This window comes from Musa acuminata, chromosome BXJ1-1 (genome assembly GCF_036884655.1).
Source record: "Musa acuminata AAA Group cultivar baxijiao chromosome BXJ1-1, Cavendish_Baxijiao_AAA, whole genome shotgun sequence".
Taxonomy (NCBI): Eukaryota; Viridiplantae; Streptophyta; class Magnoliopsida; order Zingiberales; family Musaceae; genus Musa; species Musa acuminata.
In genome coordinates, this window is record NC_088327.1 from 12,861,600 (window position 1) to 12,888,069 (window position 26,470).

At 38.6% G+C, this 26,470-nt stretch overlaps 2 protein-coding genes across 6 annotated transcripts; one reads left to right on the forward strand and one right to left on the reverse strand.

The window, feature by feature from the left end:
- The first annotated feature begins 3,379 nt into the window (after nucleotides 1-3,379).
- Nucleotides 3,380-9,157, forward strand: LOC135674448 (F-box/kelch-repeat protein OR23-like). Of its 3 annotated transcripts, XM_065184312.1 has the most exons (3): nucleotides 3,380-4,548; nucleotides 8,099-8,201; nucleotides 8,666-8,803. In XM_065184312.1, exons 1-2 carry the CDS (start codon nucleotides 3,548-3,550, stop codon nucleotides 8,163-8,165), a joined length of 1,068 nt encoding a protein of 355 aa, XP_065040384.1. In that variant the 5' UTR covers nucleotides 3,380-3,547; the 3' UTR covers nucleotides 8,166-8,201; nucleotides 8,666-8,803. The 3 variants fall into 3 exon arrangements, with proteins under 3 accessions (XP_065040384.1, XP_065040374.1, XP_065040378.1); XM_065184302.1 differs by lacking the exon at nucleotides 8,099-8,201 and having other exon boundaries at nucleotides 8,666-9,157; XM_065184306.1 differs by lacking the exons at nucleotides 8,099-8,201; nucleotides 8,666-8,803 and adding an exon at nucleotides 6,197-8,080.
- Nucleotides 9,158-16,428: 7,271 nt separating this feature from the next.
- On the reverse strand, nucleotides 16,429-26,052 carry LOC135585180 (BEL1-like homeodomain protein 7). 3 transcript variants are annotated; one of them, XM_065184333.1, is made up of 5 exons: nucleotides 25,930-26,052; nucleotides 22,143-23,122; nucleotides 17,997-18,373; nucleotides 17,840-17,900; nucleotides 16,429-17,343 (listed from the first exon to the last, which is right to left on the reverse strand). In XM_065184333.1, the coding sequence occupies exons 2-5, from the start codon at nucleotides 23,019-23,021 to the stop codon at nucleotides 16,747-16,749; spliced, it is 1,914 nt and encodes a 637-aa protein (XP_065040405.1). In that variant the 5' UTR covers nucleotides 23,022-23,122; nucleotides 25,930-26,052; the 3' UTR covers nucleotides 16,429-16,746. The 3 variants fall into 3 exon arrangements, with proteins under 3 accessions (XP_065040405.1, XP_065040393.1, XP_065040397.1); XM_065184321.1 differs by lacking the exon at nucleotides 25,930-26,052 and adding an exon at nucleotides 24,476-25,902; XM_065184325.1 differs by lacking the exon at nucleotides 25,930-26,052 and adding an exon at nucleotides 24,476-25,902 and having other exon boundaries at nucleotides 22,143-23,248.
- Nucleotides 26,053-26,470: the final 418 nt, after the last annotated feature.

Below are 26,470 nucleotides of genomic sequence, written 5' to 3' on the forward strand. Positions count from 1 at the left end.
ATATCCATGGGATCCAATAATTTAGGGGTTTATTGGATATCCAATAAGATAGGGGCTCCGACGGATATCTCATATTTGAACCTCTAGTCATCGCAATGCCTACCATATACATGTAACCCTACAGGCCCAATATTGAGCTGGTCATAAGTCATATCTGTCAGAACTCCTTTTGGCTTTGTGAATTATTATCTCCATAATAATTCACTCAACTTATCAATTGCGGAGGAACTAAGCCACTAGATGATACAAGAAAATCTAATATATTTGACCTATATGCCCTCTATTACCATATACCTATAGTCCCTCATCTATCTAATATCCTAGAAATCATATATCAGGCATGGTGTTGTTAGGCCCATATAGTTTCTCCTCGAGTCTTGCTCTAATCGGATTCTCTTGGAGAACTTTTTATCTCTCAAATCGAACGACCTTGGCCATAGATTTATTTAAGCAAGAACATACAGGATATTCCTCTCATAATACCGAGAGTAGATGATCCTCTATCGACACTCAATAGCCCTTGTAAGATTGATTGCCACTATCAATAACCGACTATACTAGATTTGGAACTTACAAACCTTTAAGTTTGGTATCAAAGAGTGGATTACTCATACAAGACATTCTTGGTGTCTCAAGTCTAAGAATCAAATACACTACTGAGACTACGGAATCACTATCTAATAGTAAGGTATCATCGACTATCCAACATTCCGTGAGCGGATCAATCAATGAACTCATTCTCCAATGAGCACTTGCATTGTATCCTTAGTGTCCCCACATGAGCAGCTATGAGACCAACTACTTCCATCATATGAATAGGTATATAACATACCAATCTATCAAGTTATCTCGATTTCCTTCTTGAGTAACTTATGACCAGGATTATTTAGGGTTTACATTTAAAGGTGAATCAGTCTCATTATCGTGATCTCATCACGATCCAATTCTCATTGCACAGATTCATGGATATCATAATATATACAACACGTAAGATAAAATTATAAAATATCAAATAATGATAATAAGTAAAAAGAGTGTATGTCGAGTCACACATACTATCACTCACGTGATTGGCTTACAGGGCATCTATGACTAGCAGGAGAGGTCTCAAAATCTGTCATGAGAAAATCACATTTCGAGATCTACCATAATGGAATGAGCCTCGAAATCCACTACGGTGGAGTAAGCCTCGAAATCTGCCATGGCGGAATGGGCCGTGAAATCCACCACTATGGAGTGAAGCTCCGAAATCCTCCATGGTATTCTTAAGATTCGCTATGACTAAAAAGGGACGAGATATGTCATGACAGAGAGAGGACTTGAAAGCTTGTCACGACAAGCAATCCCAAGATCTGGAGAAGGGACAAGGGATCCACCACAACGTGGAGTCCTGAGATCCATTACGATGGATAAGGGATAAGAGATTAGCCATAGTAGAGAGAAGACTTGAAGACTTGCCATGGCAGGTCGAGAAACTCAAGATCCGCTACGGTAGAGAAGGGACATGGGAATCCGCCACAGTGGAGATCTCGAGCCAAAAGCGCTCAAAGCATGTGAGTCAGGAAAACTCGATCTATACCAAGATAAATCCGCTATGATGGAGGTGCAAAGCTTAAAGCTCCTTAGACATGTGAATCAGGAAAACCTAACCTATGCTAAAGTAAATCCACTATGACAAAGGCATAAAGCTAAAAACACTTGAGGCGTGTGAGTCAAGAAAATTCGACCCATGCCAAGGTAAATCCGCTATGGTAGAGGCACAAAGCTAAAAGTACCCGAGGTATGTGAGTTGCGATAACCTGACCTGTACCAAGATAAATTTGCTATGGCGGTTACATAAAGGTAAAAGTGCCCAAGGTATGTGAGTCAAGAAAACCCGACCCATGCCAAGGTAAATCCACTATGATAAAAACACAAGCCCAATATACTCAAGACACCTAAATCAGGAAAACCTAACTCGCAAGACAAGATCCTGAAAGCTCCCATATTAGACGAACTAAACGATGCACTCCGAACCCCTCTTACAAGATCCATGAAGCATGCCTTCACGAGAGGATAAATGATAGGAAATATTTTGGCAACTAATCCTCATCCACCAACTAATCACCCTAGAAACGCTGACATGAAAGAAAATGGTTGAATCACCCTCTATTGGGCAATAACGTGAGGGGTGGTTATGGTCTATCGATCCCCATGGATAATAGTTCATGAGATGTTGTTCGGACTAGCCCTATCAACCTTTGTGACCAATAGTTCACAGATATCATTCGAGTCTATCCCCCCTTCTATCGGTCCTTATAGACAATAGTCCACAGAAGATCGTTCAGGCCTATCGTCCCCATGGATAAAACATAAAGGGGGCAACGTTGAGTCTATTATGAAGGATCTCCTTAATCGGTCAGGTATAAAAGTTGACCCCTAGCGTCGGCCCAGAGGTCAGATCTCTTTCCAAAAACTCTCACACCCCATATAATTTTCAAAACTAACTTGTATATCGAAGGGGTTGGGTCGAGAAACTCCTCCCGACACTGACCTTCTTACAGGAACCTACTGAGAAGCTAGATCCCCCCTCGGCCTGACCTTAAGACCACCTCAGATAAATCGAGATTACGCAAAAATCAACTCAGAGCTACTTCTGTCACGCTAGAGCCATCACAATGATATCTTGAACATCTCAACAAAGTCAAACCTTTATACACATAATGAATTAAAGAAACTAAAGAAAGCCGAATCAATTTTTTTCTCAAATCAAAATAGAGAATCATAAGTTTTATTTTTAATCTGTAATAAAGTAGGGGATAAGAATTTTTTCTTAAAAATATTGAAGTATTATTGTTGAAGAAGCCTATTAGATACAAAACCGTACTCGAGAGTACAAAAGAGGAAAAAACCACAGAGGTCATTCGTTTTTCCAAGATTGGATGATCTTTATGTTTTTCTGGGCGATCAATGTATATAATTACTTATTTCTCTATAAACATCAGGGAATTTATAACCATAAAAAGAAGCCAAGCAAGAGACAAAATCCCTTTAACACAATTCCGATGTTTCCCGTGGGGGTTTTTTTCTCTATCCAAAATCTTCGCCCGTGACTCGACGTCTGATTTCACGATCGATCGACCAACGAATTTTACTCGCTGAATACACCACACCGGTAATAAAGGGTAACGGTTAGATACGGCCCTTCAAGGACTGACCCATAGTGGGCCCCATGGCCAACAGATTCCACATCACCCTGGAGTCTTTTCCCCGGTGACTCGATCGATCGATAGTGCATCCGTGGGACTCCCCACGTTGACAACGATACGCCGGTAACGAATTCCCCAGAAAGTATAAACGTGGCTCCCTTGTGTTGGACCTCATCGGGTGTCCACTCCATCATTTGGGCTCTGTTCTAATACCAACAGCGGATCTCCTCGTAGACCGCTTCCACTCGCTCCGTAACGCTTCCCCGCGACTTGGCAAGAATGAAACAAGGGCTTAGTAACCGACTCCCCATTCCTGCCATTTCTCCCTATCGGTTCCCGATCTCCTCCTCCGTCTCGCCATGGCGTCGCCGTCGTCCACCTCCACCGCCATCGCCGCTGAAGCCCTAACCCCGAACGCGGCCATCCGAGGAACCTTGATCCCCAGCCTACCTGACGACCTTGCGGCCGTGATCCTCGCGTCGATCCCCTACTCCCACCAGTCCCGCCTCCGCGCCACCGCCCGGTCGTGGCGCGCCTTTCTCGCCCCGCGCACCCTTCTCCCCCTCCGCCGCAGTCTTCGCCTCCCCTGCCGCCACCTCCTGGCCCTATTCCCCGCCGATCCCGCCATCACCCCGCCTTGCCTCTTCGACCCTGCCACCGCTGCCTGGGCCCTGCTGCCCCCGCTCCCCTGCAGCCCCTACCTGTACGGCCTCTCGAACTTCGTACCTGTCGCCCTCGGCCACCACCTCTACGTCCTCGGCGGGTCCCAGTTCGACGCCCGTTCCTACCCCCTCGGGCACCCCATCGCCTCCGCCGCCGTCCACCGCCTCGACCTCACCGCTCCTCCGACGCTCTCTTGGGACCACCTCCCTGACATGCTCTTCCCCCGTGGCAGCTTCGCCTGCGCGCCGTTGCGCCCATCAGACGGTGGCAACAACGATGAGGACACGATCATCGTCGCTGGCGGCGGCTCACGCCACACGATGTTCCCCTCCGTGGGCAGCCGGATGAGCTCCGTGGAGTGCTACTGCGTTCGATCTGGTGAGTGGAGAATATGGACAGGGCTGCCGAGGGACAGGGCAGGGTCCGTGGGGTTTTTGGTCAGGAGGGAAGCCGGGGAGGAGGACGAATTCTGGGTTATGGGAGGTTACGGTGACTACAGGACGTTGGCAGGAGTGGTGCCAGCGGATGTGTACTACAAAGACGCTATGGTGCTAGGCCTTAGGAGTGGGAAATGGAGGGAAGTGGAAGCCATGTGGGAGGAAGGGGAGCGAAGGAAACTGGGGGCAGTAGTGGCACTTGATGGAGAAGATGGTCAGACGAAGGAGATATTTATGCTCGACACAAATGATATATTCAGGTAATTTTTTTAAAACTTAGGATTAGTTGATTTTGATGGTTTTTTTAATTGCATCTAAAAGTTTCTTATGTTGCATTTTCATCTGAAAATTATATATGAAATTTTCTTTATAATTATAAGCTTTGATTTTTTACAGTTTTTTTTGCCTTCATTTTCAACTGTATTGCACATGCAATGATAGAAGTTTTTTAATTTTTATTTCTTTCTATCATTCGCTAAATATGGAAGATCACTTGGGTTAGTTTTGCAATTAATCTTCACTAGACTTCTTGTTCAACCATAAATATGTTAGAACATAATTCTTAGCAGATCTGATCTAATTGTTCTCTTTTTTGTAGCCTTTACAAGTTTTAAAAATAGTACATTTTGATACATAATCCTTAAAAAGCTGTTTTGATAGGATAATAATTATATTATCGATTCATGCATATGAGATTTGACAAAGTTTCATGCTTGTTGTCGGTGGTCTTATGTGTATGTTGTGTCAAAATTTTATTGAGATAATGAAAATACACCAATAGAAGAAGAAATGTCTGCATATTATTATTTTTGGTTGAAAAAAAATCTTGGGATAGATTTCTTAGTAGTTTAATATGATGGATTTTAGTGAAAAAGAAGATTTAGTAATTATATTGGTGTGTGATAAAATATAGAGAATAAGTGTATTGATCGGTGAAGCTTAATTGAGATTAATTACAATTTTATTTTTGAAAGAAAATCTTATAAACTAAAGGTTTTAGATTAGTACCAAGATTGAATATATGAAATGTGGCTTTAGAAATACATAGAAAAGAGATAAGGGTCTGTTTAACATTAATAGATAAGAAGCTATCCTGAATAAAAAGTTTTAAATATTTTGGATGCAATGCTCAATCAGAATGGGAGATTGATAAAGACATTATTCATGAAGAAAAAGTTGGGTGATTAAAATGGAGATGAACGTTCCATGTTTTGTATGATTTAAGAAAAATTATGAGATACTTGTAAGGTTAGTCATGCTTAATGGGTCATGTGATTTAAGAAAAATTACAAGATACTTGTAAGGTTAGTCGTGCTTCATGAGTCATAGTGCTTGGGGTCAAGAAATATGTTCAATAAGCTAGTGCAACTAAATGAGAATCCCAAGATGGATGTGTGGAGTTATAAGAAATGATGAATAAAAATTTCTTTTATTAGGGAACAATTAGGCATTTTCTTGATAGAGAATAAATGAGTGAAAATTATCTAATTGCATTGAACATGTTTGAAGGAGACCTATAGATGAAGAGGTAGAGGGAGACATGAAAAAAATTTATTAAAAATAATAAAGACAAAGTGAGGTGCTTTGTCAAAACTCCAATTAAAACTTTATTATAAGAAAGGCTCATTGTTGTTGTTATTTGTCATATTAGCAATCATATTATGTCTAAAACTGCCTCTACATGTATCTTGCTACCCTTCTTAAAGTCTATTTAATTTAATTCCAAAAATTTTAAGAAATAGCAAGTCTATCATAACTAAATTTTTAGGCACAAATATGTAAATGAACTCATTCAAATTTTGTCCTAAATCTGGACCTCATCAGTTGATTCTAAGACTTCAAGATAAACTTTTCAGACATGGTCGTTTGCCTTCTATTTTTCTATGATACTGTGCTCTTTGTACTTAGGCTACCTAATTTACAAATAAGGGGATGTTTATTAAAAACTGGATGGTTTATGACTGTTGTTCGAGATCTTATGGACTAGAGATAAGGTGAGTTTTTCAACTTTGAAATGCAAAGTGGATTTCCATGGTGATATGTCACACTTAAAGCTACAGACGTTATGGTCATAAAATCTTGCATCATGGTTGTCCATGTCAGTGATTATGCTCATCAGTTTTTATAGAGTGGGGGTCAAACCTATTCCTTTTTTATTAAAAGTCGAACTTGGAGAATTTGCAGTGAGTTCCTGTTTCTTAGTATCATGATTAGATCTATATTTTAAGATACTCCTTAACTAGATTTTTCTTTTTATGATGATCGTCTTATGTATTTTACGTTTTCCTAAATTTCCTTGAACTAAGACCTACTGAAGAATGGTGTCTTATATTGGCTTTGTCTTGGATGTCAAAGGTCCCCAACACTACCGCCACTCCATATTTTCTTTTGCCACCTTGATCATTAAAGGCTAGAGGTCCATTGTGAAACCCCTTGAGTCTCAAGTCTTTTTCCCTTGAAATATGTGTTGAAGTGTTTCTTGAAACATCTTTATTTTGGGGGATCTCTGGCAGTGCCCCTTATCTTTTACGATTCACTGTATTGCTTTTTTAATCTTACCTCTTTGGATGTCTTAACCTGTGAATGTGGTTTGATACTCTAAACCATGTGAATTTATGTCGTTATTCTTTTGTTCTCCCTCATCACTTCGCTTTAGGTCCCTAGATCTTGTCATGTGCTATGTGTGACCTAGTTCTTGGGTTAAGATACGTTTTATTTGTATCATGTTTGTTATACAAATAAATACAATGTACAGGCTACTTAGATGATGCCTTTCTTCACCATTAAATCTAGTTATCACTTATATTTCATTAGATGCTTTGGAAGATCATAGACTCCTATTTGGAATTGGAGAGACTGTTGTCGCTGTAGATCTTTTGAGTTCATTCTGTTTAAACGACATTTTCCTTACAATGTTAACTGCTGTCATTTTCTAGACTTTGTGACACCTCCTGTTGGCAGTGACTAAGAAAACATTTGCCTCAAGATTCCAAAACATATATGGTAGATGTTTCCTCTAACTTCACCAGCCTGTGAATTATGGAAACTGATCTCTTCCTATTACAACATCTTTCTTAGATCGATCAAAAATTACATGGCAATGACTAGCAGTATCACCTATAATCTTTTGCCTTATCTATTAAGGACCATTTTCTAAAAGTTACTTTTTGACTTTGGTATGAGTATCAAATGACTTGTCAGATACTCCTCTTTGTTAAGATATTCTCATTTCAGATTGTACAAATGTGGTGTCAGTACTAGTGAAGTCATCAGGTGCTCGGGCAGTGCGAGACCTGAGTGCCTCAGGATGACCTATGCAAGCAACTAGGCCTGGTCATCAGGCACACCCGGGTTGACATATATCACTCTTTTAGGATTGGATCATACCATGGCTCGAGTCAGCCACTTGATCTGATTTAATCAAGTACAAATTAAAACCTCAAACCTGCCCCTGCGATTACTTCTTCACGGAAAAACCTAGATTTTGACCATTGACTGCCTCTTCTTTTTGTCAACGACCAGCTCTCTCCTCCCTGTCTGTGACCAACCACTCCCTCAACAGTGTGCCTCTCTCCTCTTTGCCTCTGTGTGGGGGCTCTGGCAATCCACCTTCTTAAACTTCCTTTGCTCTCTGTTTTTCCCAGCAATTCTCGTTAAATGAATTCAATTTGATGCCTTAGTATTGATATTTGAAAATGAAATGATATTGTCTAATTTTTATTTTTATTTTTACTGTTCTCCTTAATTATATTTTTTTATAATTTTTATATTGGCGAGTGTCAAGCACCTCAGACATTTTATATTTCACAGGCGCTATGTTTTTGTTGGAGTGCTGTGGCATTTTTTACCATTTCCAATATCACAGACTTCTCTTTGATGTGCATGATCTCACATGGATATTGATATTTAATAGGTACCATATCCTGATGACAGTTTGAATACATTTTAACCATGAAGTATCTTATTGCTGCTATGATCTACACAATACATATCTAGCAGTGTTGTTCTGTTGATAGTTTAGATTTTAGGTTTTGTTTTAAAATTTCCAGTGGCATGTTAATGAAAATGTTTTCACATTTGACAAGATCCATTTCTATGCTGCATTCTTCACATGATTGCAACTTTGTTTTGCTTGTTTAATTAGATAACTGAGCTTTAGTTAGCACGTTACTTAGAATAAGACTTTGATAAGATCAAATGCTCCAGTCTTAACGTACAGAAGTAGATCACATTTAGGTAGTTGCTGAAATTGATGTTCAATGGTTTTGTATTGCATGATATGTGGACTTCTCAAAAGATGTTCCCTTATTTGTTTCCTGAGGTGGTTTAACATACCCTATTTCCTAAAATCATCAACTTGGAGACTTTTTTTTGCAGATATGACTTTGTTTTAAACCGTTGGATAAAAGAGTCTAGCTTACGAAAGAAGATTCCAGGTAGCAGCTCATGTTCGTTTGTTGCTATGAATGGAGAATTGTATGTGCTTACAACAGCAATACAGAGTCCTGATATATCGGACCATCGGAGAATGCCCAAGAAAAGATGGACTTTAGATATTCAAATATACAACCCTGAAAAGAAGAGGTGGAGATTCATGACAACAAACCCACCTTTCAATCAAACCATTGATTTCAAAACTGTAATCACATGCACAATTCGACTGTAATGTTCTGGGCGTCCTGCACCTTTTATAAGTGGTCAAAGCTTGTAGATCTTTCATTTTCTCAACCCTGTAATAGATATTACGTGTATGAAATGTTGGTCAGGGCATTGAGTACTGATGTATAGCTGCATACTGTTGGTCGAGGGTTAAGGTAATTATTGTATATCAAAACTTGGGACGATTCAATCTATGTACATATTTTTGTATTTAGCCTCTCCTGGTTGTGTCCTTGTATTCAAGGCAGAGACAGTACTACTTGTAATTATGTAGGACAAAGCGTTTATTTGGTTGAAAACCTGTATTGTTTGTGCACATGCCTAACACGTTCAAGGAACTTTGGACATGTAATGGAAATCAATTCTCACTGGATCGATATGATGAGCATTTGTTCTTTGGAGATGATGAACTAGATGGTCCTGTTGTTTTGTAATGGTTAATTTTGTTGACATCCGATTGGCGGATTATTATAGGTCTTATATTTGTTTTGATGTGTATAGACGTGTGAATCTAATGTGTTATATATATATATATATATATATTCATTTGGAGTATACTTATGGGCCAGTTCTTTTCATATTTTTTTTTATTTGGCCACTTACTGATTTTTAAGGTTAAGATGGTCGTCATCGACTGTTTTATTCTCCCAAGTTTATTTATTGGTATGTCTAAAATTTTTGAAGGTTAATATTGATTTGGGATTTTGTTTTTGGTATGATTTAATTCATTTTTATTCAATGATACTGTTGGCATAAATCAATATATATTGATGGCTTTCCAGTTCAATAGGTTTATCGAAATTAGCATTGGTTCAATAAATTTAGACTATAAATTACTCGGAAATTTAGAAAACTGAGAAGTTGAACATGCTAGGCTTGAAATGAAGAGTAAACCTCCTGAGACATACAGAACTTCCAACTCCAGCATGAACAGAAAGACAATTGACAAAATCAGTCTTCCTCATCTCCCTCTTTCTCTGCACAGTTGAAATCATCTGATGAGCTCATCATAAACACTGCAACCTTGTTAGAAGCGATCACTCGCAGCCAAACCCCTCACATGTTGTTTCTTTTTGCTCATCGAAAGACAAGCTTGTGGATACTCCTAAACACCTCACTTGGTTTTCTCATCTGAGCTATCGTGGCATCCCATGTAACACTTGAGAAGTTGGATTGAAGTCATGATGTATCAATGTCTTTATGATACTTGTTGAAATCGTAAAAATGTTATAGTAGTTCTTTTCTCGTCTTATGGTCTCAACAACTGCATAAGAAGAAGATTGACATTCACTCATCGGGAAGCTCAATGAGGTCATGAAGTTGCAGAAATCTTCCATCAGTGAGGTAAAGCACATCTGTTGATGTCATGGTTCTATTAATTTCCTGGATAGCAATTCAGCTAAACGGTGTGAGAACATTTAAGAGTACAGCCTGCAGTTACATACTACATCCAGTTCTGCTGACACAGCCATCGTCTCATACACATTGTTTTTGGTCAGAACAAGAAATTTACTTGTATGTTTGGTTGCCAAACCAACTGAGACTCATTACTGTGATGGAAGTACTAAGAAACATATGATGATTCTCATAATGGAAGAATGTGAATTAACTTCAGGTCCATCCTAAGACTTGCATTTAGATGGTGCACTCAAGTTGCACAAAGCCAAAACAAATGTGGATCTGCTACATTAACTGGATATAAAAGCTAGGATAGTCTGTTGATGTAGCCAACTTTGGAGAAGCTGACTTATAAGAAATGTGTTTCTCGCTCTTGTGCTTGATAGTTTTCCCCAAAATTTGAGTAGATTGATTACAAGTGGCCATTTTTACCTTATCTCTTTCCTCTTGTACTTATTTGACTGCACTATTATACCGTTTGCTCTTTGTTATCTTACACAGCTGAGACCCAAACACACCGTCTCTCTGACAGCAGATTAGTAACATAGAGCACAAGCCTTGCTGCACAATAATACGCTGATGGGCTAAACATAGTGTCGACCTAGTTGGTGCCTTCCATTTCCCAAAGGCAATGTCTACAACTTCCAGCATCTAAAGGGTTAGCAAGGTCTTCCACAACAAGTTAAAATGATGAGCCAAGGTGAGCTTTGGGTGGTTTGCTTCACATTCTTGAGTTGTGTTTCTAGTTTCTGCAACATTATACTATTCTTTCAACCTACATTTTGTATACCAAATGATATGATATCAACATCTTTCTTTCTCAAAGATCACATCACGGGTCTTGTCCATCCAAGATGATGTTGTTTGAATCAAAAACCTGTTAGGCTGGCTTTTTCATGATGACATCTGACAGTAATGCTGACACCATGCTAAACACAAAGGATGAGGAAAGAAAAACCTGAACATTGCATCATATCTCGCAAAAGTATTCTGCCATGAACTAAATATTCCTTTCATTAGCTACCAGAAGCACATTTAACGAAGAACCTAAAGCAAGCATCAGACTTTCCACTTGTATGGGCAGTGCAATAATGGCAGTGCAAAGAAGAACCTTTGAAGTGAAGCTGCAGTGAAGAATCTATCTTGCTGCTTGTCTGATAAAAAGCGAAAGCTCCCACCACACCTGATTCTCTACCTCCTACCGATTGAACAAACACAATTCATTCTCATATCCACACTGAAGGCAGATCTAATTAGAACGCACAAGTATCACAAAGCAACACTGCTGAGGACTGGACAAGTAGAAAGAAACTTACTTGTCTAGTAAATTGGATCTTGCATCCACCGGGGATGTAGATTGTAGAACAGTCATTTCCATGAGTTGGGGGGAATGAAGCCTGGTCCGAAACCATCCTCGAGGGAGAGAGAACGATCGAGAGGGTGCTCTTTTGTCTGTTCATTGATGGCTTCGAACCAGACGACACTCCCCTCAACTCTCATGAGAGGAAGAGAACTGTAACAGGGAGAAGAGCACTCATCTCACTACCGCATGCAAAATGCTTTTCATGGCTCCTTATATACGCGAGAGGGAAGAAGGAATCCCCTTCAAATTTATGACTTGGAGTCCACTTTCAGTATGACCTTCCACATACAGCCATAATTACCTCAACTTTGAACAATATTCCTGGTAAGCATGATGAGAACTCTAACGACTCGATGCATATGCATGCATAGCTTAATATTCTTTTCCATTGTTGTATGAAGATTTCATCTCGAACCACAGTCGGACGCTGATCTAAGTCAACCAAGGACTGCTGTTGGCATCTTAAGTGGTCTTAGCAACCATCATTAGATGCAACGCTGAAGCCCAATCATAACTAGTTCACCACATATATACCAGGATATGTTTCTGATTCATATGTAGGTGGGAATTCATGTTCTTGGATATGATCATGATCACTGACGTGGGGGGTTTATATATAGATCTCAGCTACCAACAAAGGATTGTTCTTTTGCGTCCCACCGAGAGGAAAAGGATGGTGTGATGAGGGATGCAGCATCTTCACCAAATGGCATGCACACGCCAACTTGGGATTCCAAGCTTAAGAATGAAGCAACAGAAGCAACCCTGTCATAAAGGCTTCGAGTGTGACCAATAAAGAACCAAAGGAGATGGTGAGGAAGGTGTTCCCTTGCAGATCTCGATTTATATGTGCTTTTCTGTACTCACAGAGCATTCTACTACAAGCTTCACTGGCTAATAACATCTATGTCTGCATCAGTCCCATGTGGGTATCATGCAAGGTTGGGTTGAGTATAATAATCCACGAGTGCCTCATAAAAGTTTTAAGAACAGGAAGGAATATCTATTTCTTCTTGAGATTTGTGTTAGCGTCGGAAATGGTCATCAACCTTGCAGGGTAAAATTAATATGATATGAGGATTGGAAACCTCATGAGCCAGTCATTTAGTTCACCTATGCGATTCTCCCCGGAGAAAAATAGACACAAGGAAATCAACGTACCGAGCTGGACAAAGTCACACCGTCATCTTTTAACAGGTCAAACGTGGACTTTGCTCGAGTAAACATGGACTTGGGCACGGGATTGAGAACTGGCGTGAGACACATTTTTAGGTTGCCGGCCAGAAGTTGTTTGTTCTGCATTTGGATCCGAATGAACTCGTCCGGTTGAAACAATCAACGAGGCGTTGATTCCCGTGTTCTGACGCCTTGACCAACCTAGTGGATCGATTGACCCACCAGTGCAAGTCAAAACATTTCGTTCGACCCTCGGTCTCTTCTTCCGGCTTCAATCCTCTCATCTCTAAACTAAGATAATGAGTGTTTTACGGCGTTTAGAAGATTTGTATGTCTTTTAATTAGCTATTTCATATTTGAAATGTTGTTATCATTTATTATAATATGCGATTCATATACACCTGCCGGAAGTCAAAACGTTAGACTGAAAAGTCAAACAAGAAGTGGTAAAAGAGAAACCAAGTAAAACGTTCCGAGTCACGTACATGTCACGACACCGAATCGATTACGCGGCGTGGACTTCTCAAAGACATGCAGCTACGTCGCTGCGCTATATATCGAGCTCCCCTCTCCCCAAACCTTTGCCTCACACTTGACTTCGCATCGTTCGTTCTTGCATCCTCGATCGCAGGCACAACAAGCATCGATCATGGCGGCCATGGCGACCAGAGAGCTGCTGCTGTTTCTGCTGCTGGTGTCGAGCTTGCAGCCTCTGATGGTGGCGAGGCCCATGGAAGGAGACTGGTGGCACGACCACGGCGGCCTCCTTCTGGAGTCGTTGCCGCAAGGGTCGGTGACGCCCTCGGGGCCTTCGCGCTGCACCCACAACCCCAACATCCGTGCCGGCGGCTCCTGCCCGTGATCCCATAGCACGAAGACCCACCATAGCTGCTGCTTACTCACCATTTTTTCTCTTTCTTTACGACTCTTAAGTGTATTTATCTCTCTAATTTCATGAACATTGGAAATGACAGAGAGTAGTCCATGACAACGATAATAATGGCTTCTTGTTATTAATTTCTCCTCCTCATGTAAATGTTTTTGTTGGAAGATATGTTTGATTATGCGAAAGCAAAACATCAGAATTGGTTTCCATCTGTGTGTAAATCGAATAAGATACAGACTACAAGACAACATATTTACATTAGAATTTTTTGCCCCCCCTAACCAAAATCAATGGATTATAAATAATTCCCTCTAAAAATACCAAATATCATCGATAATAATTCATGTCTCATAAAATAATAACCCCAAATGAGTTCCAATGATAAAACCAAAGAACAAGAATCACAACTCACCAATAAAAATACTGAAAAAGAGATAGGAGCAGGTTTGTGAAAGATCAATACTATCATCTTGTATAACATCACATAATTATGATGATCATGCTTGAATCAACCATCCATCGTTTCTTCTCCTCTAAAGATAATTTTCTCCCTCGGCTTCATTTTTTCTCTCTCCTTATTACATCTTGCATAACTAAGGTCAAGGTTTTATTTATATTTTTTTTTGGTGCCACTATTTTTCACATAGGTGGTGGGATCACCCAACAAATTTATTTTTCTTTTTTAAGTAAATACCGAATTCAAATTCAAAACTTTACAATAATATGTCCAAGTCTTTCTTCATCATTACAACCACTAATATTAAATTGGCAAGCCATTATACATACAGGAATAAAAAAATTAATATATTTTTATATTTATATTATTGATATATTTTAGTGGATAATAAATATATTATTGCACAAATAATAAATCTCAGGTTCAAGTACATATTTGAATATTTTTTATATTATTTACTATGATGTAAAAAAAAATTAGTTAAAAAACATACATATCCTTGCAAAAACTATATATATATATATATATATATATATATATATATATATATATATATATATATATATATATATATATATATATACGTATATATATATATACATATATAAATATATATACACACATATATATATATACACATATATATATATATGTAGAGAGAGAGAGAGAGAGAGAGAGAGAGAGAGAGAATTAGTTCAATTATAACGTCCGTTATAAGGGGCATATAAAAAGGTAAAAATATCTCTCATCGTCTTGCCCATCAATTGATGTAAATGCTGTGATTTGAATCCTTGACACCGTCCACGGCAAAACGTTTACCAAAGTCAAACAGTTGGTGGTGGCAAAAGGGAAACCCATTAAAGAGTCACAGCCGCGTAAGGGCGCAGTCCAAGTCACGGAAGCGGAGGAAGTACGCTCTGTAGACTTCAAAGCCATGCAGCTGCGTCGGCGCTCCATATATCGAGCTCTCCCTCTTCCACCCTTTGCCTCAACACCCACACACACCCAACCCTCGCAGGCCTTCACATCGTCTACCGGTATATCGACCATGGCGACCACGGTGGTGACGAGGCAGCTGTTGCTGTTTCTGCTGCTGGCGTCGAGCTTGCAGCCTCTGATAGCGGTGAGGCCGGTGGAAGGAGACTGGTGGCGCAAGCGCGGCGGCCTCTTGCTCGAGTCGCTGCCGCAAGGGCCGGTGACGCACTCGAGCCCCTCCCGTTGCACTCATGACCCCAACATCCACGCCGGCGGATCCTGTCGGTGAATCGATAAGACGAAGGCCGACGGTAGCTGCTGCCAGCGCTGAGGGAAAGAGAGAGAGAGCAATGAGATGATGAACGTAGACTAATTAATTAATTGGGCTATTTCTTTTATTTTATTTTCCTTTCTTGTTGGCAGTTATATTTGCTAATTCATGAATATGTTCATTTCCAATAAAATTTTGATTCTTTTTTTAAATTTCTTATTGATGACATGGAATGATATATGATAAAATATTATGTAATACATTCTCAAACAATTTATGATTATATGATTAATTATAAATTTGAATGATTGATTTGATTGAATAATCTGTGTGTATGATCGAGAAAATTCTTTTTCTCAAAATTTGTATAAATACATGTCACCTTAAAGAATAAACTCTTTCCTCTTCGTAACAAGTACAAACTATTTTTCTAAGTGCCACAAATTTCCTTGCAAATGAATGGAAAAAACAAGCTAGAGAGAGAGAGAGATACTAATTAGAAATACTTCCAAATATTTGCGAAGGTAAGGGTAAAGAAGGAAAGAACATGTCAGACAAAATTAGCAACAGAGATTGTCTTGAAAGTACTAATAAGTGATTTGATGAAACTCTCTAAAACAATTTATTTATTAAATACCATTTTGTTTTCCCATTTTATTTTCTATCTTAAGCTTCCACCATGATAGTTGATATCATTTTTTCAGATAATACCACTATGACCAAATTGTCAACTCCAGAATACATATGTTATGTATTCAACATATTACTAATCTTTAATATTATAATGAGTTTCCAAAGGATATTAATGTAAACTGGTACTCATTTTGTAGAAGTATGCAACAGGATGACCATTGATTGGTACTCATTGTGATGGTTGAGGTCATTTTTTCAGATAATACAACTATGACCAAATTGTCAACTTCAGAATGCATATATTATGTATACAACATATTACTAATCTTTAATATCATAATGAGCTTCTAAAGGATATTAATGTAAAATGGTACTCATTTTGTAGAAGTATACATCAGAATAACCATTGATTGGTACTCATCTCATGTTCCATTCTTCAGATGATTACCACAGCTACACTTCTTATCTTTACAATATGCTACCTCTTATGTTATCACCAACCTGCCTCATCTCTTGTTTACATTGCATATCATGCTCATCCTCTATTTCCTGTGGAGTTACAAGCAATGCCTAAGAGCAGCTCCAAGCAAATTGCTGGCACCTGATGATTTGACAGCTGATACCGTGACGATCAACATTGTCAGGCCACAAAGTCATGCAACAGTTGTGATGAAGCAAATCGATGCCGTCGGTCTCCCAAGTTAACACAATCATACTCAGCTGTATCAGCTCCAATGGCAGCAGCTGCACTGTAGATGTCTCCCCCTTGCATCCCAACGAAGCTCTGCTGACTGCCAGATCCAGGAAGACCACCGTCACAGTGCTGTAGTCCCAGTGTCAGTGACACCCCACCACCACCGCCACATCCCAAATCAGCATAAGCCATGAACCTCCCAGTTCCATCTATATGCGCAAGAGCATCTTGCACATAGCTACACTCTTCTGTGGTTGATCTCATCTTAAGGTTCATATGGTAGTCTTTTGCACCAGCCCCTGCCATATCCATTCCTGGCATGATGTTGGATCTTGATAAGTCACTAAGTTGGTTTACTTGGCATCTTTCAGTGGCAGTGTTTTGTGAGTTTTCTCCATTCCCAGTGGAATGAACACCATCCTGATCTTTAGGTGGGTTCTCCAAAGAAGAGTCAATCTCGAGGTCACCAGTCTCCTCTTTGTACATGTCCTCAATCATGGGCTTCCAAAGACGAACTCGTGCATTTATGAACCAGTTGGAAACCTGATCAGAAGGATGAAAAATTAGAGAGATTCCAAGAATAATAGAAGTGAAAAATTTTCGGTAATACAGAACCAATAGCAGGGATGAGTCTTAATTTTTTCCTACACACTCATGTGAACAACAGCCTAGGATTTATAGGAACCAAGCCATCATAATGATTGATGGTACCCAAATGTTTGTCATTGTTAAATGTGTCATGCAGTTGACTTTTAACAAATCTAATTATGATCCATCAAGGACAACTAGATGCAGAAGTAATCAAGACTTGGGGATCCTATAAAGCATTTGACTGTTACAATACATTGTGAGGCCAAGAAGTCAAGAATCATTGTGAGACCATAAACCTTAAAGGAGGTAAACATGGAATATAACTCCTAGAAAAGAAAGTTCCAAGGTACTCCAATATTTGCCAATAAAAACTACCTTATGAGGCATGTTACAACATATAAAGAATCATAAACATTGTAGCCTTGAAGATAAAGATGAATGAGCACACCTGACTCCTTGTCAAGCCTGTCTGTCTCGCAAGCATTAGCTTTTCAGAATCATTCGGGTAACTGAAAGTCATCAAGCACAAAATAGTTAGCATGAAAAGATATCTGCCATGATGTAACAAAGTACCAGGAGAAAGAGATTAGGTAGATGGAGTTTACGGGTGAAGGAAGTGCTCAAACAACCATGCACGAAGGATTGAGACAGATGACTCGGGCAACCCCCTCTGTGGCCTCCAAACGTGTTGCTGCATCATACCAAACTGCTGCAACGCTCTCTGTTGCCTCAGCTGCTGATCTATATAGCGAAGGCGAGACATTCCAACACCCTTGCTACCTGAGTTACCTTCGTCTCCAAGACTTTTCCTGGTAACTAAAATTTCTCTACTGATGGCATCTCTCAAGCAGCGGAAATGCCCAGAAATTGTTTGGAGGGAGAGTGCCGTGTAAGGTTTAGCAGCCCCGAAACCAGCTACTACATCAAAAGATGACACTACTATCTGCATCTGGTGGTAATACTGTTTATATCTTCTATCAATCTGCAATTGAAATGAAAACATAAGAAACTGAATCAAATATGAAAGCAATAGAGTTTGAATACTAATCTATATCAGTTAATGACATAATGTTGTCCTTGGTTTCTCACAGAATTTAGCTGTGAACTTTTTATGTGAAGTCACTTCAAAACTTTCTTTTCAGATCCAACTCAATTTTGAAATATGACAAGCACCCTTCTTGCATCTGTAGCCAGATTAGCTTTCCTAATGATGGCATAAGGGCACTCTTCGAGTTAAACATGATTCTAAGATTGCAGTCTTTCTGTCCTGTTTATATAAAATAATAACTGAACAGGTAAATTTCTTCTTGTTTGGACCAACATATTGGTTACTGAGGGTCAACTAATAGTATCTCAAGTTACAGAAGTTTATTACAAAAATTACAGTAGTAAATAGCTAAATGCATTTACTTTTAGCTGGTCCAATTGGATCAAAAGCAACACTTATCTGCCACACCTGCACCATCATACGTGTAATTAATTGAGCCCATGCAAAAGAAATTTGAAAGTTGATTATGTGACATGTAAGTAAAGACAATTGGAAAGCTAGCCGGTAGTTGGATTGAAAAACGTTTTATATGGTCAACCATAGAACTTCAAAGATGACTACCAAGTACTGGCATGTATATGATCAGAAAGAGCTACAGCTAGCATAGCAAAAGAACCTGAGAGGCATTAACCACAACATCTTAACATTATTTTTCCATTTTGTTTAGTCAATCAAATCCTTTTAACAATTTATCCTTATTAATGCTGAATTGCTTGAGCAATTAATTTCTCTTACATGTCCACGTGTGCAAAAATAACCACTTTAACAGGGGAATCCTATTGTGTCTCCTTAGGTCCTTTAACAGATTCTATGCAACTTTTTAAATTTGAACTGTCTCTTCCTAGCAAATTAGAAACATCAAAGCTTCCTCTATTGTTATTATTCAATATTCGTTTACCTTAGTTTCTGAATATTAACATGTCCCTTTTTACCAATTATATCTTCTTTATCAGATAAGTCATCAGCTCAAGTTATCATCATTGGTGACCTTTAAAGTTTCCTTCAGTTTAGATTGGTTTTGTTCAATTGCTTTCCAAAATACACCTACTATCTTTTATCATCCTTCTTTACCAGATGCCACATGCTGTAAATAAATCGTTGTCACCAGCACACAATTTTCAAGTGGCATAAACCTATATTTCCTTGCTTGTAAACAAATATTAGGGCAATATGAGGGCTAAAAATGAGGTCCATCTGCCTATGTATCATGCCTATTTTGCAATTATCACACTCAAGCCTTGTGACCACCATTGGCACAAGAAAGCTGTAAGCCACTTAGTCACTCCTTTGCTTTCTCTAGATAGGAAGTTACTAATAGCATTTCCATTCATCAATATTATTCCATCAAGATCTCACATATTTTTTAAAATAAATGTATTTATCATCTCCGCCTTAATTCAGTAATGCCACATCAACCTGAACACTACTGTAATTGCTCTCTAAATTACATGTATTATGAAAGTTTAAAATCTTGATCAAATAATAGTTTTGTCACCTTGTTGGACTTGGACCAACACAATACATATATACTGACTCGTACTATCTAGTATCACTGAATAATAAAAAATAACTAATCAGGACCAAGCATATAGTCCAGTACTGGTGCTTAGTCAGACTGCCGATACTTGAAATCTTGTTTAATGTTATTACTTGTTTTCTGAATGATTTGCAAACTTTACATGATAACATTAGCTTGTAACACACACAACGAGTTGAAAGTGAAGAGTTTTTTCATGAAGTGATCTCTTCTAGCCGGAATTTTTTAAATGAATTATAAGCAATTTATCTGTTAGTATTATTCTACATGAAAGAAGCGTTATAATTGCTTAGCAGTTTCCCCCGAAATGCAGACATAATTTTACGACCATAAGTTTCACAGATTTATTAAAATGTATACAGACATAAAAGTTAATGCAACAACAACATATCATGAATAGTTTCTGAAATCAGATAAAAACAAAAAAGCAATATGGTATACCGTAGATATATTAATGCACTTCTAATTTCAGATTGATGTGATAGATGACAAAATTTAGTTGAGTACACAATTGATGGTCTCTTGAGAAAAGATAATATCTTCCATGCTTCATTAAGAAAACAATTGAATAATTGGAAACTCATTAAGAAAACAATTGAATATTTGGAAACTTCTTCCTAATTGATTATAAAATAATGATGCCTTACCATCCAGAAGGATTGACCAATCACAGAGAGAGAGAGAGAGAGAAGAGAAGGGTGGGGAAAGGATTTAGTTGACTGAAGGAGAACTCGGTGTTCAGAATGACAAAAGAAAGTGGGTTTACAATAATTAGTTGTAATTCACTGATGTTTCTGTGCATTAAATTAAGAGTCTCCAGAAGTGCATGGGTCTGACAATTTGGAGCTTGACACTTATATGGGAAAAAAAATCTAAAACAAGAATCAGATCATATTGACTGAAAAAGAAGGATAAATAGTTATGGGTGAGACTAGCAAACTGATGAGTCATTAACTCAGTAGATCATCTCACAAAAATGTGTGTGAAGAGCAGTTACATTTGGTTTAACATTATTATATTTTCTTATTCATAATGACCAAGAGTTAGGACAACATCTCCAGTATTACTATTTCATACATCACTAACAGGAAATGGTAAATAAGGGAACTGAAACAAATGAAGCTCGTTAGATCAATAATGCTATATAATTACTTTTGAATAACAAGTCCATAAAGAGTATTAGGCATAAGTAAAAAATCAAAATTAGGTCTCAATAGAGCAAACTTCTATGATCTCAGTTTGAGTTTTCTAAGATAGTATCTTTGTAAAAATCCAGATCATACATGAGGGAAAAAAAATGCTGCAGGATAAGATTCATGAGTTTCATCCTTGTTGATCACAAGAACAGATCCAGAAAGTAGTCACTATCTCATGGGTCAGGAGCAAGTATCTATTTTCAAATATTTGTTTAGTCTTGTTTGCCAGTTTTCTACACTATGGTAGCCTATAAGAATAGGCCCCAAACAAAATACATCAAAGAATTACAATAAACAAACTTCCTTCAGAAGTTTTCCATTATGTACAATTACAGACACTACGCTGATGCAGAAAAACCTTCTCAATCTTAAGTCATCACGACTCCAACCTGTACTATATGCCAACAAAATAAGCAGGTTTCTCTTTGAATGTTAATCTTTCCTGTCTGAAAATTTTATGATGACAATATAAACCAGGTTTTAATTCTCATATAGAGTGGATTTAAATACCTTTCCACCTTGAGAACCAAGCATAATATGCAATTAGATGTTCCATAAAATAAAATTTATAGTAAATGGAGCCCTCAAAACACAATCGGCATTTTGGAAAGAGAACATGGGGAAAACTTTCCTAATCCTTTTTCTTTATGGTTTCTAGAAAATAATAACAATGAAAAATCTAAACAATACACTTCCTTCTACCAGTAGTAGAAAAAGTTATTGGAGATTGGAAAATAAACCAAGGATTGAATGTTTTCTTCTCAATAAAACCTAATAAAATATAATACATGAAATTTTTTTAATTTGTAACCTTCGGATTCTTAAAACACAACTTTGACTACTCAATATTAGGACTTAAAATAAGCTAGTAACTGCAACATGTCATTCAAAAATGTGATTCTAAAATAGTAGTAGTAAAATATTTGTATAAAACTATATAATACAATGAGATTGTGAAGGAAATATGCACCTCATCCAACATAGTCAATAATTTGGTAACCTTGTTCTGAAGATCCTGCCTTTCAGAGGGTGAGAGCTCACTGGATGAGTTGATGGTAGAGTCTTGAGGGTTCGACGACATTCCTTCACCTGCACTGCAATCTTTTCCTGTGGTGGTATCAGCAGAAGTATGAAGACTTTGACTTTTGATTGATTTTCGCTTCAGAGCCTTTTGAACATTAACAACTTCATCAAGTAATTCTTGTGCTGCCTTTAGATACTTTGAATTTAGAATTGAACTAGCAAGACTCGCTGATTCATATGGGAAATTGTCGGCATTCGTACTTTTGTTTTCACAATTTTCATCTCTGCCAGATCCACCATTTCTGGAAGTTGTTTGATGAGGTCGAAAAAGAGAGATGTCTGAGCTAGTATGCTGACATTGGATTGAAGGGACTATAATCTGTGTTCCAAGGCTCAGTGATAATCCTTGACTAGGTACTGTTGAAACATCTGATTGCTGCAAAGATAAGCACTGCCTATTTAACGCACCCAGCTGTCTCCGCAGATTCATTTGGGAATTGCCGTCATGAAGAAGATTTTCTGAACCATCTACTCCAACTGTCTGCATGAATAGAATGTCATTTTTTCCATCCTTCCATGAGTCATAAGCATGCTCGCCTATATAGGAAGTGACCATATTAGGCGTCTCCAGAATTGAGCCCTGTGAGATCACAGTGGTCACTATCGGAACCTCAACAGAGTTTTGATGAGGCTGGGTGTTTGCCAATGCATCAGTATATGCTACCGAAGGTGAATACTTATGACATAGAAGATTGTCAAAAACTGATGCCTCACTGTATTGAGAATGTCCAGGATCCCTTGAACATAGATTCGGTGTGTTATCCATTTGGTTGGCAGTGCTGGAACAAAAAGTGGACCTTACTCTCTTCTAAACACTAGCCAGGTCAAAATCTTTTGAAACAGGAGGATGTTGGATCATCACATTGCCTAGGCACAGTGGTAGCTTCGTTAGCCATAGGCAGACCAACAAAGGATAGTGCGTCCTTATAAGAAGTACATAAGCTCCAACAAGCTGTTCAAGAATATGTAAAAGCCAGCAACAGAAAAAAGGACCTAAAAAAAGATGGCCCATAAACTTACAGAAAACAACAAATTATAAAAATATGATAGGTCTAACAGATGAATTGAATATTTGACCTGGTAAGTCAATCTGACTGCCTTTTGAGACTATAATTGACTTCAACAAATAATGGAGCACAACGGATGATAGACTCAAATGAATCAACTGGTTTTTTCCAAATATTTCTGAACTCCACAGACATCTCTATCTCTTTAGCTCACAAGAAATTTCAGAAACTTCGTATTGTGGAAGTTAAATTTCACACAATCTAGATGGTGCTACAGAGGGTTACAACAGCATATGAAATTTATGAACAATGAATCTGGAATAGATAACAAATAACAGCAAAAGATTGAAGGATCAACAATAAGGCCAAGGCATTTACCACAGAAAATTGATAATAACTTTCAGCATTGCAACATTGAAAAATCGAGTTTTTACCAAAACCAAGCCATGCTTGCAAAAGATCCAATGTTATGGCAAATAATAAACTCCTAGTAAGTCGAAAGAGAAAACAAAGAGAACTCAGAACTCCCAGTTCTTGGTGGTAAAAGACCACAAGAAACCAGACATAACAAAAAATAGCAACAAGAAGCAGAAAGACCACAGGCAAACTCAAATAACCTTACTCTTCTTTTTCTTTCCACTTGATGTCTGCAAGGAAAAGGGCTTTGCTTCAAAAGTCTATACAGAAACTAACTCATCACCTTCATCTCACAAGCCCAAATCCATCTAAAAGTTTACATAACTTTATGATCAAAAGTTCATAGGAAAATCCAGCTTCACATACAGAAAACTAACTGCACAAGTTCTTGATACCAGAGATCCAAAGTCAAATACTGACAAGGAAATACAATAAACCAAGGAAGAAACAAGTCGACAAGAACACTCAAAAAACCAAAACAGCAAATCATCAAGAAAAAGAAATGTTGTTTCACCATCATCCTAGCATACTGCAATCGGAATTTGACAGAGATAGGGACAGACAGGTGTAAGCAGAACAACTGCGTGACATGCTGATTTAAACAAGCAGCAGTGCATACTCATAATACAATAATACCTTTGTTAACACTGGAAAGATATGATGGGCAGATATTAAAAAGAGAGAGAAAGAGAGAGAGAGTAGATATTCAGGAGAGAAAACAAAAACTACAACAAAAACAACAACAAAAACAAAACGATTCCTGACAGAAAAAAGGAAGGGTGAAAGGTCTATGCACCTTGTGGGGAGCAAGAAACCAAGATCTCACAGGTGATCCACTGCACCACAGAGCCCTCCAATGCGGTGACAAACCGATCCCAAGGCTTCAATTCAACACACCCGGGCCTCCTTTTATCTCCCCCTCTCTAATGTTTCCTACACCCACCACCACCACCAGTAACCGCAGCCCAGGATTCTTATTATTATTATCATCATCATCATTATTAATGAGTGACCACCATGGTTTTTCAATTCCTTCAGTTCTCTCCCCCTTTCTCTCTCATCAGCTCATCGTCCTCAGCAGCAGCAGCAGACCCCAACATTCTTCCTGCACGTGAGCTTTCCCTCTCTCTTCTGTGTGTGGTGGGATGTGTGCTCAACCTCACTTTATACCCAAGTTTTGGAATTGCTAACATTTCCTACTGTAAACTATTGATGTCTTCATCTTTACCATTTAATATTTTAGATAATTTAAACTTAAATCACAGAAACAATCTTTTTGCCTATAAGAATAAGATCGATTGAGTATCTTTTTAGGTGGAGAGAATGCTAAACTATGTCTTAAATCCCATATAGCCCCTCCCCACCCCCTAACCATACTAGATAGCCTTGTCGGGAAGATTACCTTATAATAAGGGCATTTGTTAGGCTGATTGAGAAGAGTGGCATCCCTGTGTTGTCACCTATTACTTGCTTTGTGTGGGTTGTGACATGTGTTGATCAAGAACCACTCCTCTGCTTGTAGTTAACAACTCTTTTCAATCATGAGTGTGTGTTTGGTTTACAGGACATTTCCATTCTCCATGGTTGTCCATCTTGTTTCTGGCAAACATGACTGCCATGATTAGCTTTTGCATGTCTCACATGAGCCTAACAATCAATTAGAAGGCTACAGAAACGTTATTTAACAGGCAACACAGCAGTGAAAAATGGACTTTATGGATAGTCCAAAACCGTTCACAGTCAAGCAGGGATGGCTTCAAGAAGATGTGTATTGACCTACTGCTGCAAGACATGGGTGATGAGTGAGACAAGAACAGGGACAGACATGGGTGTGCTGCAGGGTTGGCCCATGGAAACACTGATCAAACTGCTGCCAACTTATCATTAAGCAAGAGCAGAATAAAAGTAGCAGAGGGCAGGCATTAAAGAAGACTAATAAAAATCAGTAGTGGCAAAGGTGCTGAGAAGTGTATTTTTCTTCATTCTTTTACAGAGTACAAGGAATGAAACAAATTATGCCCTCCATGGAATCCATGAGAAGTAGTACTTCTCTGCATTATGATGTCCTACTAAAATACATTTCCTGTGGAAGTTCCTCATACAACATCAACAAAAATCATAATGAATCATTGTTTGATTAGCCTGCAACCATAACACAACAGTTGGAACTATCTATCTTGTGGATGGATGGACAACACCATCCATCACAAGCCAGTACAGAATCAGCAAACAAGTAGAGAAAATAATCACCAGAAGAAAAGGTCCAAGTTGTCTCAGCATCTGCCTTTGGCATCCCATGGTACCCTCCCCTGGGTCAAAGGGATATCGGTTCCCAGGAAAAGAGACCAATAATTGAACAATGACACACTCGGCTCATCTTTTTCCCCGTCTTTAGTGGGCCAGGTGGTTCAAATTGTCTAGGCAAAAGGGGTCCAAAAAGATCAATTCAAAGGGATCTGGATCACAATTATTGTACCTTCCTTTTGCTCATCCTTGGGCAGTACAAGTTGCTCAAAGGAAAGGTGAACTTGAGTGGACATGGGCCAAGAACAAGTACATGCAAGGTTACATGAATATGAACTCAGAGGAACACATGGTAGGGCATGATGGCAGATTACAGCGAAAGGAAGAAGAAAAATGACTATAGCTACCGGTCAAGTCTCATGGACTCGGTCATTCTTCTCACAGAAAAGGCAACGACCATATGAAGACAACACAGCTTCACAAAATGCTTTTTGTTGGGTATATGAGGAGGGAAACTTGAAATTTTCTTTTCATTCTTCCAAGCTTT

Coding starts and splice junctions, on each gene's coding strand:
- LOC135674448 (XM_065184302.1), top strand. CDS start 3,548: ATGGCGTCGCCGTCGTCCACCTCCACCGCCATCGCCGCTGAAGCCCTA. Junction 4,549..8,665: donor GACACAAATGATATATTCAG/GTAATTTTTTTA, acceptor TTTTTTTTGCAG/ATATGACTTTGTTTTAAACC.
- LOC135585180 (XM_065184333.1), bottom strand. CDS start 23,021: ATGGATAACACACCGAATCTATGTTCAAGGGATCCTGGACATTCTCAA. Junction 17,901..17,996: donor TTTGAGCACTTCCTTCACCC/GTAAACTCCATC, acceptor GATGACTTTCAG/TTACCCGAATGATTCTGAAA. Junction 17,344..17,839: donor CAGGCTTGACAAGGAGTCAG/GTGTGCTCATTC, acceptor CCTTCTGATCAG/GTTTCCAACTGGTTCATAAA.